Source organism: Leopardus geoffroyi, chromosome B1 (assembly GCF_018350155.1).
Source record: "Leopardus geoffroyi isolate Oge1 chromosome B1, O.geoffroyi_Oge1_pat1.0, whole genome shotgun sequence".
In the NCBI taxonomy this organism is placed as follows: domain Eukaryota; kingdom Metazoa; phylum Chordata; class Mammalia; order Carnivora; family Felidae; genus Leopardus; species Leopardus geoffroyi.
The window spans coordinates 165,565,924-165,580,083 of NC_059327.1; the positions used below are offsets into that span (position 1 = coordinate 165,565,924).

The 14,160-nt window shown below is 39.6% G+C and overlaps 1 protein-coding gene across 5 annotated transcripts in view; it reads right to left on the bottom strand.

Moving 5' to 3' along the window:
* The window catches only part of ATP10D (ATPase phospholipid transporting 10D (putative)), a 109,010-nt gene that overhangs the window by 40,894 nt on the left and 53,956 nt on the right, over positions 1-14,160 (bottom strand). For 4 of the 5 annotated variants that reach the window (XM_045474156.1, XM_045474155.1, XM_045474160.1 and 1 more), the window contains 5 exons: positions 12,816-12,922; positions 12,402-12,533; positions 11,871-11,998; positions 11,497-11,749; positions 3,545-3,783 (listed from right to left, as the gene is read on the bottom strand). In XM_045474156.1, the coding sequence (XP_045330112.1) occupies positions 3,545-3,783; positions 11,497-11,749; positions 11,871-11,998; positions 12,402-12,533; positions 12,816-12,922 (859 nt within the window). The remainder of the gene's footprint in view (positions 1-3,544; positions 3,784-11,496; positions 11,750-11,870; positions 11,999-12,401; positions 12,534-12,815; positions 12,923-14,160) is intronic. The other variant, XM_045474158.1, reaches the window with a different exon arrangement.

The window sequence follows — 14,160 nt, forward strand, 5'->3', positions numbered from 1 at the left end:
AGAGAGAGAGAGAGAGAGACAGAAAGACACAGAATCTGAAGCAGGCTCTAGGCTCTGAGCTGTCAGCACAGCGCTGATGCGGGACTCGAACTCAAGAACCACGAGATCATGACCTGAGCCAAAGTCAGACGCTTAACCAACTGAGCCACCCAGGCGCCCCTCTCTAAGACATGTTTAAATATCAATTTAAACTTAGTGGCTTTCCTTCGAATCATGCTTCCTTTTTAGTAATTCTCGGCCACCTCCCCCACCTTTCCTGGCTTTAATTCCCACCTATGTTTATCAATTACTGACCCTCTCTCTTCAGGTCCATTTCTCTTACCCCAATTTTCATTTTTATTGCTGCAAAGTCTAGGTCTTTTGGGCTTGAGGTTGCTTTCTTTTCTGCTCTGTAAATCCCTCCTTATTAGTTTAATCCTAACTCAAGTTTTACCTCTTTTCTGCAGCCCTTCTTGATCCCTCCTCCTCCCTTGAGAGTTGAACACTCCATTCTTTGTGCCCTCACTATACTTTGGGTTCACCCACTATTACTGCATCTTTAATATAGGATTGTTTTTATTTATTTTTATGTCTGCCTCCTCTGCCTAGAAACAAAACTGAAGGATAAGGACATGTCTTACTCATTTTACATCCCTGTGTCTAGTATTTTGCCATTGTTTTTCATTAATCTATTCATTCATTCATTCATTCATTCATTCATCCATCCATCCCATAAATATTCATTGTTGCATCTATGGCATCAGGCACTCCTCAAGGACAGAGGGATGCATAGGACAGATATGATCCTGGCTTGCGTGCAGCTCACATTCTAGTTAGAGGAGATAGCAGATACAAAAACTAACCTATAAACAATAAGATGCTTCTAGATTGAGACAGAGAGAGACAGGAGGGGTGGAAAGAAGTCTGGATTAGGTGGTAGGGAAGGTTTACTGAAGAGGTGACACTAAAGCTGAGATCTCAGTGACAGAAAGGAAAGCCACATAGAGATCTAAGAGAATAGTCACCTGGGTAGAACAAACAGCACTCCTGTTGAACAAAAACATAAAGAGGATGAAAGAAGCATAAACAACCTTGGCTTACAAAGAAAAGGTTTCTATTTCTAAATAGGTAGTATGAACCCAGGAGCCTGGGGCTTCAATGACATGTTAATTCCCAAAGCTTGGAATATTTTTGCCAGCAGCCCGCCTAGGATCCTTACTCCCTGGCTCTTAACTTGCATCTCCATGCAAGGTGCTAGCTTACAATTTTCCATTTCTAGACATCACAGCTCTCAGTGTGCTCTCAAGCTGGTGCTCTTAGCCTGGGCTCCACTGACAGGCTTCTGAAACTGGATGCAAAAATTTAACAGATGCTAATATTTCAGGTCAAAGAATCTATAGCTTTCTCAAAATAATCTTTAGTCTCAAAAGGATAAAATCAACTTGTCTAGAGCAAGAGTGAGATGATCTCATATTTCAAGGAAGACCTCTTTATCCTATATATAATGGTGTGGTTTTGAAAACACAAAACACCCCCAGTGCATCTTTACAATCAAAATGGCACATGGCATTGAAATAAAGGGCAAGTGAAAACAAAATGCACTGAGTGGGAAGGCTGAGCCTGTTAAGCAGCTTCACTTAACAACCTTCAAAACTACTTTATTGAGAATGGACACATGAGTCCCTGAGACAGATCTTGAGAATTCAAGATGTTAAGTTCTTGCTCTTAAGGAGCTATTGGCATTATTTCAGGGGCATAAATAAGGCCTGCGTAATGAGAACTAAGGAAGGGAGGGAATGGGTACACAGAACTCCGAAGCTGAGAAAAGAGAGTCTGGGAAGTCTTCAGAAGAGAGTATTTAACGTAGTCTTATAAGAAATAAGTGTTTCATCAGATTTGGTAGACAGAGGTAGGTTGCCAATGGGAAGAAAAAATGTTAGATGGAGAAAATGGTACAGATAAAAGAACAGACTGTAAGAAACATCACTTTTTTTTCCAAGGAGATGAGGCTAAATCAGGAAACTGAGAGGGTGGGTAGGGCACAACCCCAGTGGGTCGCCAATGTCCTATTTCCAAGTAAACATGGGTCAACATGTGGTTAACTTTGCGTGGGTGGAAAATGTAAAAGATCAGTACAGGAATAGGTAAAAAGAGAAAAAAATATATATCTATTTCTGATACAGCCTTATAGTGAATGCACAGAAGAGGCTGTATGCATTCTTTTCCTATTTTCCTTTCAGAGGTTGGAGGAAAAAAAATTAAGCCCAGATGTTTGGAATAGTCTGACATGTGGCCAAGATACAATATGACAGGTGCTATATCTTCAGTGCCCCAGGAATGAACTAAATGAGTTGCACGGAAATGATTACCCTCACTCCTGAAATTTTTACTGGCAACTTTGAAAAGAGCCAGGAGATTCCCTTCAAGGCCTTTCCAGAACAAAAGAGACCACTGGCATCTACTCTGATCACATCCCTGCTACGAAAACCATACAATAAATTCAATGCAGACACACAAAGTTTCCCCAAAGTGGATTTGTTCTTGTTACGCCACCTACTTTAGACCAGTTGCCAGTCTCAAGCCTGGGGAATCCTCATCTTGGTAAACCACAAGAGTTAATGAGATGTGGAAGGCAGAAAGGGCAGCTGAAGGTTTACAGAAACAATTCTAAGTACAGCAAAACTTTTGAACTCTGATTCTTTCATGTAAGTATCATTCCTCTTTCCCATCTTCCACATGGCCCTCTAGATTTTTCTTCAGCAAAATGGGTTTGTCAATGGGTATAACTAAACAGCTTCCAAAACTTCCCTCAGGAACTCAAGTGATACCCAGATGAGCTCTAAAATAGAAATATCAGAAAATGTCATTCTGAGGACTCAGAATGGGGAAGAGGGCACAGGTTTGGTGGGACTGGGGGGAAAAATGCAGAAAAAAAGGCCTTGGAGGGTACTGACAGTACGTATGTCATTCAGACATACTTAGCTATCTATGAGATAACTCTGGAAAGCTTTGCTGGTTCTGAGAGTGAGTCATAATCTGTAACCCAAGGCAGCTGTTTTTGTTTTTGTTTTTCCAGAGAGACAGAGAGAGAGAGAGAGAGAGAGAGAGAGAGAGAGACAACGAGAACATGAGCATGGGGGAAGAGAGTCGGGGGGGAGAGAATGGTAACCAGGTTCCAGGCTCAGTGCAGAGCCCAACGCGGGGCTTGATTTCACAACCCTGAGATCATGACCTGAGCCAAAATCAAGAGTTGGACACTTAGCCAACGGAGCCGCCCCAAGGCAGCCTTCTTTAGGCTTAGACACCATTGGCCCTGATCAGAAATACTATGCTATTTCAGAAATGATACACTATCTCTCAACACTGAAGTATCCCACAAATTAGGAAGCTATGATACTGTTTCCTTATATTTCTAATTTTGTGTGGGCAATTACACTGAACCACAATTATGTAGTCTCTTCTCAGGTAGAAAAGACAACAGTGTTTGGCTCTGTCATAATTAGGGGGATGTTCTTTCATTATTCATTATAGATATACAAGATTCAAGTCACATATTCACACTTACAATGGGGCTACTGAAAGCAGCCTGTCTGGAGTGAGGCACTTCACTGGCTCCTTCTCCGCTTCCCACAGCTAAACAGCTCCCAGCAAGATGATTCAAGGATTTACTTCCCAAGGGCCCATTATGAACTGTCCTGCAGCTGGGGGCCCTCGGTTTTGTCATATTGGTGAGGGAGCCGCTGGGAGTGTCCATGGAATCTTCATCTTCAGAGGCAGCTTCCTGGTAGGACTCTAACCTCTTGGCTGAGCGATAAAAAATCATACTGGGTCATTACCTGAGAAGAACCATTTGCAAACTGAATATGTCAGACATTTACTTAAACAGCTATTCCACACCATCTCCTCCCTTTTTAAAAACTGCCCTCCAAACTCCCCTCTCCAGATTCCCTTCATGAACTTACCTCGTTGGGAAAAGTAAAAGCAATCAGACAGCAACTCCCTTCTTATCCTATCGTCAAGTCTATCAACCTATCCACATCTGTATCTAAACCCTCCTACTACTATGGATAAAGTTTCAAATGCCAAGCTCTCCACTCATGATCTGCCTCCCACTCCTCTGGCCTTCTCAAGGACTTCACGTTTACAACTTTCCCCTCCTTCGCTTACACCAAGCTCCCCTCAACCAATCTCATGGCTTTCTGTCCCTGTCTGTCCACTGACACTACTTTTGGCAAGGTTGCCCATGAGTTCCACATTATCAAATCCCATTACTGCATCTGTCCATATCTCATATGCATCCTTAGCAACATCCAACAGAGGTGACCGTTCTTTTGGCTCTTTTGGTTTCTCTGACACCATGTGTACCTGTTTTTCCTCCTACTTCAATGGCTATTCCTTCTTATTTTCTCCTGCTATCTTCTCTTCAATCAAATACTGGGTTGCTGCAGGAGCTCCTTCCCTTCTCCACCTATACACTCTTCCTTGGTGATATCACCTGGTCCCACATTTGAAATGCCAACTCTGTGCACATGATTTTTAAACCTGTATCTTCAACTCCAACTTCTAACTGGAATCCAGACTCCTATATATATCCAACTCTCCACTTGATACTTCTAGTTAGATGTCTATTCGGTTCTTCAAGCAGATTATCTGCATGGCTAACTCCTTTACCTTTCTCAAGTCTCTTAGCATGTCCCTTGTCAGCAGACTTTCCAGATATAACCACTTCAGAGCTTACCACCATCTACACACTATAGATCTTATTTATTTTTTGAATCACCGAGTAGAATATAAATTCCAAAAATGCAGAGAGTTTGTCTGTTTTGGTTTGTCTGTTTTGTTTTGCTGTAAAGCATCACCAATAGCTGTCCATTATTTATCCAAAATATCTCTAATATCTTGAATTCTCTCCATCTTCATTACCTTAACCCAAGCCACCATCATCTCTCAACTGGACCAGTGCTAACAGCCTCATAACTGGTCTCCTTACCCCTCGGCATTCCATTCCTTAACCAGTAGCTACAGTGATCTTCCTAAAATATACAGCTGATCACATTACTCCTGCACAAAATTTTCCTTATGTTGGCTTACATAGCTCAAGATGATCCGACCTTTGCTGATCTTCTCGAAGTTTTTTGCCCCTTCCTCTTCCACATGTCCACTCAAATCCAGCCTCACTGGCCTTCTTTTCTTACTTTGAAAATTGCCAAGCTCATTTCAGCCTGAGAGCATCTATACTAGCTGCTGCCTGTAACTGGTAGGTTTTTGCATCTGAACTTCAAGATTATGTTATTCAGATGTAAGCTGTAACCCTTAGAAAGGCCTTGCTCCCCTACCCAATCCAAAATGCCTTCCAATCATTCTATATCATATCATCGCATTTTAATTCTCTGAAAAGCACTTTTCATTATTTATTTTTCTTGATTTAAGAATTAATTTATTTGTGACTATTCAACAGAAGCTCTGTGAGAGGGCCCCTGTCTGCCTTGTTAATCATTATGTCCAGGAGTAAACAATCAGTCAATGTGTACTTGCTGAATTGCTAGCTGCATTCAAGCCAAGTCTAGCGACTTAGAGTATGGCTTTTGCCAAGTTAATTTCAAAATAAAAAATATTTTCATATTCTGTTCAATAGTTTTTATCTGTATTTTTCAAGGACAAAGAGAAGCTAAGAGGCAATGTTGTGATCCTGAGTTCTAGAACCAACTCTTCCAAAGACTCAGTGTTTTCTAGGAAATCACTTAACTCTTCCCAGGCCTCTGTTTTCTTACTGGCCGAATGAACAATTTGGATTTAATGACTTTAAGGTCCTTTCCAGTTCTGCAAGTTTCATTATATTCTCTGACTAAATAATACAGAATGCTTCCCTGTATGGCCTTTCAGCTTCAAAAACCCATCCACTTACTGAATCCCAAACATACTGAAGTTCTCCATTTTCACCTGTGCCCTTGTCCAGAATATCCATTCTCTTTTTCTATGCTTACATAAATCCTCAACATCTTTGAAGGCTTAGTTCAAAGGCCAGTTCCTCAATGGTGACCTCTGTAACTATACTGGCCCTCACTCCCTGGGCCTTTAAAGCTTCTATCTACTGAATGTACTGAATGTTACTATGCACCAGGCATCTGTCTCATTTAATAACTAGGACAACCCTCTGTGGCAGATACTATTAATACGTCAATTTTAGTAATAAAGAAATCAAACGAATTTTCCCCATTTCACAAAAGTAATAATCATCGGTCTTACATCCAGTTCTATAAAGTTCACAGCCAGTGCTCAGAATGTTATGTTCTGAATGTATGTTAACATGATATTCCTTATAATTTTACACCAATATTCCCTGCTTGATTTCAATGAGTCCATGTATTGTAGTTTAAACATTTATCAAATGAATAATGAATGCATGTTTGAATAGACACATAAATGGAATATCCGTAGAATCAAGGGAATGTTGTGGGGTAGGGACTTGACATTTATTGAGTACTTCCTGGGGCGCCTGGGTGGCTCAGTCAGTTGAGCGACCGACTTCGGCTCAGGTCACAATCTCATGGTTTGTGAGTTCGAGCCCCGCGTCAGGCTCTGTGCTGACAGCTCAGAGCCTGGAGCCTGCTTCTGATTCTGTCTCTGTCTCTCTCTCTCTCTCTCTTCCCCTCCCCCACTCATGCTCTGTCTCTGTCTCAGAAATAAATAAACATTAAAAAAAAATTTATTGAGTACTTCCTGTTCATCAATCATCTGTTTAGGTCTTTATGTAAATACCTGTATCTAGGTCTTCCCTTTTCATCTTAAAAATAATGCTACCAGTTAGGAACTATCACTGTTTCACTTTGCAGGTAAGAGAGGCTAAGAGCCAGAGAGATTAAGTACTTTGACCATGGTTAAACAGCTAGTTGGGGGTAGAGTTGGGATTTAAATGTAGGTCTTCCTGACCCTGAAGCCAGTACATGTATCCACTATGTTATATTTCCTTGGCAGTTACCTGTATAGGTTAGTTCAGTCATTCTCAACAAGGGGTGAATTTGTCCCCCAGCGAACATTTGGCAATGCCTGTACACAGTCTGGTTGTTATAACTGGGGGAGGAGTGCAATTGGCATTCACTGGTCAGAGCCCATGGAGGCATCTAAACATCTTAGAATGCACAGAACCGCACCCATCTCAAAGAATAATGCAGCCCCAAATGGCAATAGCGCTGAGGTTGATAAATCCTTGAGTAGCTAAAGAAACTTATTGGTGATGTGATACCATTTTAAAAATAAATAATTACAATATTACAAAACCTATAGAAACATAAAGGCTTATACTTCAGGAATTTCTCCTGTACATCATTAGGGCAATCAGTCCTCATGCAACTGTGTAATTACTACAATGCCAGACAGCTCAGCCCTTAGGACAGGACAAACTTGCTCAATAAATAACGCTGGGAGAGTGGACTCAAGAACACATGGAGCAACCTTTAATCATTTTGTAAAAAGCTATGGGAAGGAAACAGAACAGTAAAGCTATAATTTGATTCAGAAAACAAAACTATAGGTGTAATACTTGTAGACTCAGTGAAGATTTTTCAAAAATTGGGTATGAGATGGCTCAGTCGGTTAAGCGTCCAACTCCTGGTTTTGGCTCAGGTCATGGCCACACAGTTTTGTAAGTTTGAGCCCTGTATCGGACTCTGTGTTGACAGTATGGAGACTGCTTGGGATTCTCTCTCTTTCCCTCTCTCTTACTGGCCCTCCCCTGCTTGCATGCTGTCTCTCTCTCGAAATAAATAAACTTTAAAAAAAAATCAAAAATTGGGTATGAGAAAGAAAAGCTTATTACCATACTGATAAACAAAAATCTATCCGGGGCACCTGGGTGGCTCAGTCAGTTGAGCCTTTGACTTCAGCTTAGGTCATGATCTCGCAGTTGGTGAGTTCAAGCCCTGTGTCGGGCTCTGTGCTGACAGCTTGGAGCCTGGAGACTGTTTCAGATTCTGTGTCTTCTTCGCTCCCTGCCCCTCCCCCACTCAGGCTCGCTCTCTCTCTCTCTCTCTTTCAAAAATAAGTAAACATTAAAAAAATTTTTTTTTAATCTATCCAGCTGATCATGCAGACTTTTCATAGGTCTCTTAAAGCAGGTTTTAATTCGTTCCATAAATGCCTCAGAGTGGGGCAGGAATTCTTGCTTTCCAACTCACAGGAGAAAACGCAAAGTATGTAGTGTTTCTATCAAGGTAGGTACTGGGTTAGATGCTAGGTTAACTACTTTAATTCTCTTTCTTATTTAACCCCTAATCTTCTCTTTTGAATCCTCCTTCAAATATCTAGTAACCTGTTCAGGGCCTATTACTTACATTTATTTGGTATTTTGAAGAAGTGAGCAAAAATCTATGGAACAAAAAGTTGATCATGCTTTTCAATGTGCTCCTCAAAGGGCCCAAAACAAGGGTGAACAGCACAACGTGCACAAGGATTTCTCCCAACTGTATCATCCCCATATCCTCCAAGCATTTTGCTATGAACTAATCCCCCAAACGTTTCCAGCATCCCGACTTTCACCTGCTCATAAACAGCACGCTCAGCTAAGCTTCGGCCAACTGTATCATCCATGTATCCTTGATACACACAAATCTTTTATTCTAAACTGACTCCCTGCACATTTCCAGCATTCCAAAAATTTCTTGCCCAATATCCTTCTAGGTCCCAAACCTTGATCAACGCTAAAATCACCTCCAAAACACCAGATTTTCATCCTATGAGACAAAGTAAGATATTTTTACGTTTCCGTGCCTGTTTTCCATATCGGACCATGAACTCCTCAAAAGATAAATCTATTTCTTACTTTGACAACTGTAATGACAAAAACAATGGCAGCTCATACTTACAAGGAATTTATTCTGTGCCATGCTTTGAGTGGTTTTTCATGAATTATCTTCACCAATACTATTATGGATCTTTTTTAGTGAGGCCCAGAGAAATTATGTAACTGGCCCAGAGTCATACAGCCCATAGGCAGTAAAGATGGGAATCAGATTCAGGAGGCCTGATTCCAAAATCTTTGTTCTTGGAAACTACTGAATGCTCTCACCATGTAGATCAGATTCACAAACCGCATCATAAAGGCACTCTCTAGACAAACCCAAATTGAGAAACATTCTACAAAATCCCTGAATAGTGCCCTTCAGAACTAGGGTCATCGAGAAACAGAAAGCCTTAGAAGCTTTCAAATCTAGAGCAGTCTAAATGAGGACTGTCACATGGTCTTCTGGATGGGATCCTCAGACAGAAAAAGGTATAAACTAAAGAAATCTGAATAAAGTATGGATTTCAGTTAATAATGATATCAATATTAGTTCATTACTTATCATAAATGTATTACACAACTAACGTAAGTTGTTAATGACAGAGGAAACTAGATAGGGGTGCATAACGGAACCCTCAAAAGCATCTTTGTAACTTTTCTATAAATCTAATGCTATTCTAAACTAAAAAGATTACTATTAAAAAAGACATTCTCTTTCAGTAATTTTTTATTTTTTTTTTTTAATTTTTTTTTTTCAATGTTTATTTTATTTTTGGGACAGAGAGAGACAGAGCATGAACGGGGGAGGGGCAGAGAGAGAGGGAGACACAGAATCGGAAACAGGCTCCAGGCTCTGAGCCATCAGCCCAGAGCCTGACGCGGGGCTCGAACTCACGGACCGCGAGATCGTGACCTGGCTGAAGTCGGACACTTAACCGACTGCGCCACCCAGGCGCCCCTTTCAGTAATTTTTTAAAGGATTGCTTTAAAATTTTAATATGCACATAAATCACCTGGGAATATTGTTAAATGAAGATTTTAATTGAAGTTTTAAAGAGGAGCCTGAGATTCTGTGTTTTTAATACACACTGAGGTGTTGCCGATGCTACTTAGTTCATTAACCAAATTTCTAAGTTGCAGGGTTTTATTTTTTTTTAAGTTTGTTTATTTAAGTAACCTCTACACTCAATGTGGGGCTTGAACTCACAGCCTCAAGATCAAGAGTCATAAACTCTTCCAACTGAGCCAACCAGGTGCTCCTAAGTTGCAAGGTTTTAAAACATAAAATGGTGTCGTCAGATGTGTTTAGTTCAAATGCATATGTGCACGGGGCTATTTCCTAGCAGTGATGTTTTTTATGGACAGATCTCCTAGGCAGTGATTTTTGCCCCCAAATCCTGAAGGGTTAACCAGCTTTAATTTCAGTAAAAATAATATATCTTAGGGTTAAATCCTGGAGAGAAGTAGCCCCCACTACTCCTTCCTTCATCAATCAGAGTGTGTATACATGTCCTTATTTTTAAACTATTACAGAAAAGAGAGCAGGATCTCCGTATGTATGTGTAGTAGAGAAGTGTTTACAGGAGAAGTTGGTACCTACAGAAGCAGTGCAACACTCCATGGTCCACAGACAGTTCAGTCATGATAGCATGTGATTCTCAGTCTCTTGGTACCTTCTCTGCATAAAGGGCTATAGAAGAGAAGCACTCACTGGGCCCAAGTGTGTGCTCAGGAACCGTGGCGGAAAAGGGCTGATATCAGCCCTTTTAAATGCTACGAACACAAAATTTGAAATGCTACGAATACAAAAAAAAGATGCGATGCTCCTCATCACATATTTGGTGAAACACTACTATAAGTTACTTGAAAACAGGGATCTACATAGTCAACTATTTTGGAAGACACTCCTCTCACAAACAGGTGTGAAAGCTTAGCTAGTGAGGTTCACTGCAGCATTGCTTACCACAGTGAATGTTGACAACCAAAATTAATGGTGGATTGTTTACATAAATTTTGGCAATTATTACAGTGCAATATAGCATAGCCTCTAGAAGAGTAAGGAGAGAACAGAAAGGCAGTCACGATGAAGTCTTAAGAAAAATGGTTGTAAAAGCAAAAGCACACTGTAATTTCATTTTTGTTTAAAAAACATAAAGTGTACAAGAAAAAGAATCAAAAGAAATGTGCAAAAATGTTAACAGTGGTCTACTCTGGTGGGGGTTACTTATGGCTTTTATATTTTTTCTCATTTAGCTTATCTGAGATTTTCTAAAATATTGTTTTTGTAACAAAAATGCAATAAAGAAGATAAAACAAGGCAGGGTATCATCATATCCAGTATGGCTAGCTATTTTTTTTACATTTGTGTAGTGATTATGTGATAAACATTCAACATTTTATCCCTTGCATTCACAGGTAACAACAAAACCTGGCTTAAAAATGTGTGTGCCTAAGAGAAAATACAGTGTATTTAAAAAAAAAAATTTTTAAAGTTGATTTATTTTGAGAGACACAGAGAGTAGAGGAGGGGCAGAGAGAGGGAATCTCAGGCAGACCTTGCACTGTCTGCACAGAGCCCGATACGGGGCTTGAACTCACAAGCAGTGGGATCACGACCTGAGCTGAAGACGGATGCTTAACCAACTGGGCCACCCAGGTGTCCCTAGAATTATCAAACTTTTAAGTGGGTGCCAAAAAGCCCAATCTTCAGGTTGGTTTTCACAGAAACCCACACTTACCATTTTCTTCATGGCAGTAATCGAAACCTGCCACACTACATCTTCGAAAAACCATCTTATTCTCAGTGAGAGTTCCTGTCTTATCAGAAAAGAGATACTGAATCTGCCCAAGGTCCTCGGTGATGTTCAGCGACCGGCACTGAATAGTAGAATCCATTTTCTCATTGTAGAAATCCACATCACTTTGAATAAAATATATCTGTCCAAGCTTCACAATTTCAATGGAAACATAGAGAGAAATGGGAATCAAGACCTAAGAGGAACCAAGCAATTTAAAAAATATTAGAGAGGGAAAATAACGGGTGAGAAACCAAATGTAGTTGGATTAAGTAACAAAGTCCTCAAAATTCTATGATGAACTCAACATAAATTACCTGTAACAAAATGATCATGGTCCAAAACATATAGAATCCTGCCAACACTGGTGATATGACATGTCCATCAGGCTCCGGGATATTAAAAAATATTATGTTTTCATATCTACTCAACCAGATTCCATGACCTTTCAAAAAACACACAGACATCAAAAGAATGCTACATATACACTATGTAAATATAGAACTTCACTCCTAAAGAGGAATAAAAGTATTTATTTTGGTTGAAGACCCATTGTTTATTTTTTAAAACAAATTAAAATTCAAAAGGCTCCAAATTCTCCTGTCTCGGTCTCTCTTTAAATCTCTTGCCAGGTCCCTTTACTACTGTGGCCCCATGTACCTGGATATAATCAACATTAATGTTTTTCAGATCAGAGATTGAGAAAGATAAAGATGTGAGGAAAAAAATGAATGGCGAATGAAACCTCCTTTACAGAAGTCAAATATTCATCAATATTTTGAAAATAAAATACTTTTAAATAAATACCTTGCTGAAAAGACGTTAGCAAAAACATCAAATTTACCTACCCAATGCACCAGTTAAACACATCACAAGCAAAAGTAGGACACACCAGAGGACATCTGTATTTGCTCTTCTTTCTAATTTGCTGCGCTTATACCTTGGACCACTGTTGTTCAGCATTGCTTTGGTTTCATGGCCTACGTAGGTAACATGTCAGAAAATTTGCAAATTAAAGCCAGATAGCAAATAGCATATTTTTAAATCTCTGTGGCAGATAATTTAATAAAGAGTAATTGCACAATAGATTTTGTTAATTTAGTTTGCTTTTGTGATCCATTTAGAAAAAGAGACCGAGGATTAAGTTTACAAAGACAAAATTTCCTTTCTGCTTTTGTAGATTGCATTTTGAATAAATGAAAAATGTTAACTTGAAGAAAAACACAGAGGAGACAACAGTGAAAATCAGAAGTGTAACTAACCTGCATAAACCACAATGCCCACAACAGCCTCTGTGTTCCTAATGGTGCATCCTCTAAGTAATAAATTTTCTTTACTGAGACCCACGCGTTCTCTGTTGGAATGTTCTCTATAAGAAAGATAGCATAGAGATTCATTTTTAAATAGCAAAAGTAGGGATGTAAAAATAAAAATCATGCATTCTGAGTTTTCTTGACTGGAGTATTAAGTCAAGCAGGTCACAAGAAAGCTTTCAAATCTCTGGGCCCTTTGTTTTTCTTATCTTGCTTTGGCTTGGTAAAAGATGCAACAAGTCTCAACTACCATCATTTTCTATCATTCCTGTTTGTAAACTTCTCATACTACAAAACCTCAAAAAAAAAATATTCCAAATAAGGAACCTGCTGCTGGTACAAACTGTGTTTCAGGTAACTTAGTAACTGACAAGGGAAAAGTTCTTGATAGAATTAGAAAAATTCCATTTTCAACCTGGATGGAATCAAGGACTGTTCTAGGGAATGGTAATTTGTGGCTGCTAAACCCACTAGGCGACAGCCTGATGAGGATTTTATAATGAAAGAGTATGGCTGACAACACCAATCTTAATAGAACCACCAATGGGACAGGGGACATCACAGGCCTCCAGATGATACACAGTAGCAAGTACCTATTTCCACAGGTACCTAATCAAGCGTCTCTAACAGCAAATCCACCTGGGGTGGAGATCAAGAGATCCATGAAGCCTTTGAAATTGTATGCAATATTTCCTGCATGTACGTGTGTGTGTGTGTGTGTGTGTGTGTGTGTGTGTGTGTATCATTTTGTAGAAAAAGAAACTATGTCCTTCATCAGATTTGAAAGTGTGCCTGGACAGTTTACAGGAAATCAGATGGCCAGAAAACAATGTTCACTACCACCACAAGGATGCAGCCTGGTAAATGTGGTAAACTGTGATGCGGCCGGCGCGGGGGTGGGGGGAGGAGGGACAAAACTGCAAAATTATGAAATAGTTAAATCTGGGTGAGAGCCCATGAGTGTTCATTATATTTTTCTTTTTGCTTTTGCCTGTTGGAAAGTTTCTGTAATAAATGGTTTAAAAGTTATCAAAGCAATTACTTGATCAAGTTACAACAGTGGCAAAAATAAAGAGCAAAATAATTGGACTTTTTTTTTTTTTAAATAAGCAAAAGTAATGTATTTCACCCATTTTGAAAATGCCCTCTTAACTTCAGCATTAAAATTAGGTTGCTTTCTAAGCAATATACTTCAGTTGATAAGTTGTTTCTTTTTTCTTAAATATAGGAGAACTGTAATTGTCATCTGGTATCCTTGCTACCTGCAATTACCAAGGAAAACTCTTCAAAGAAG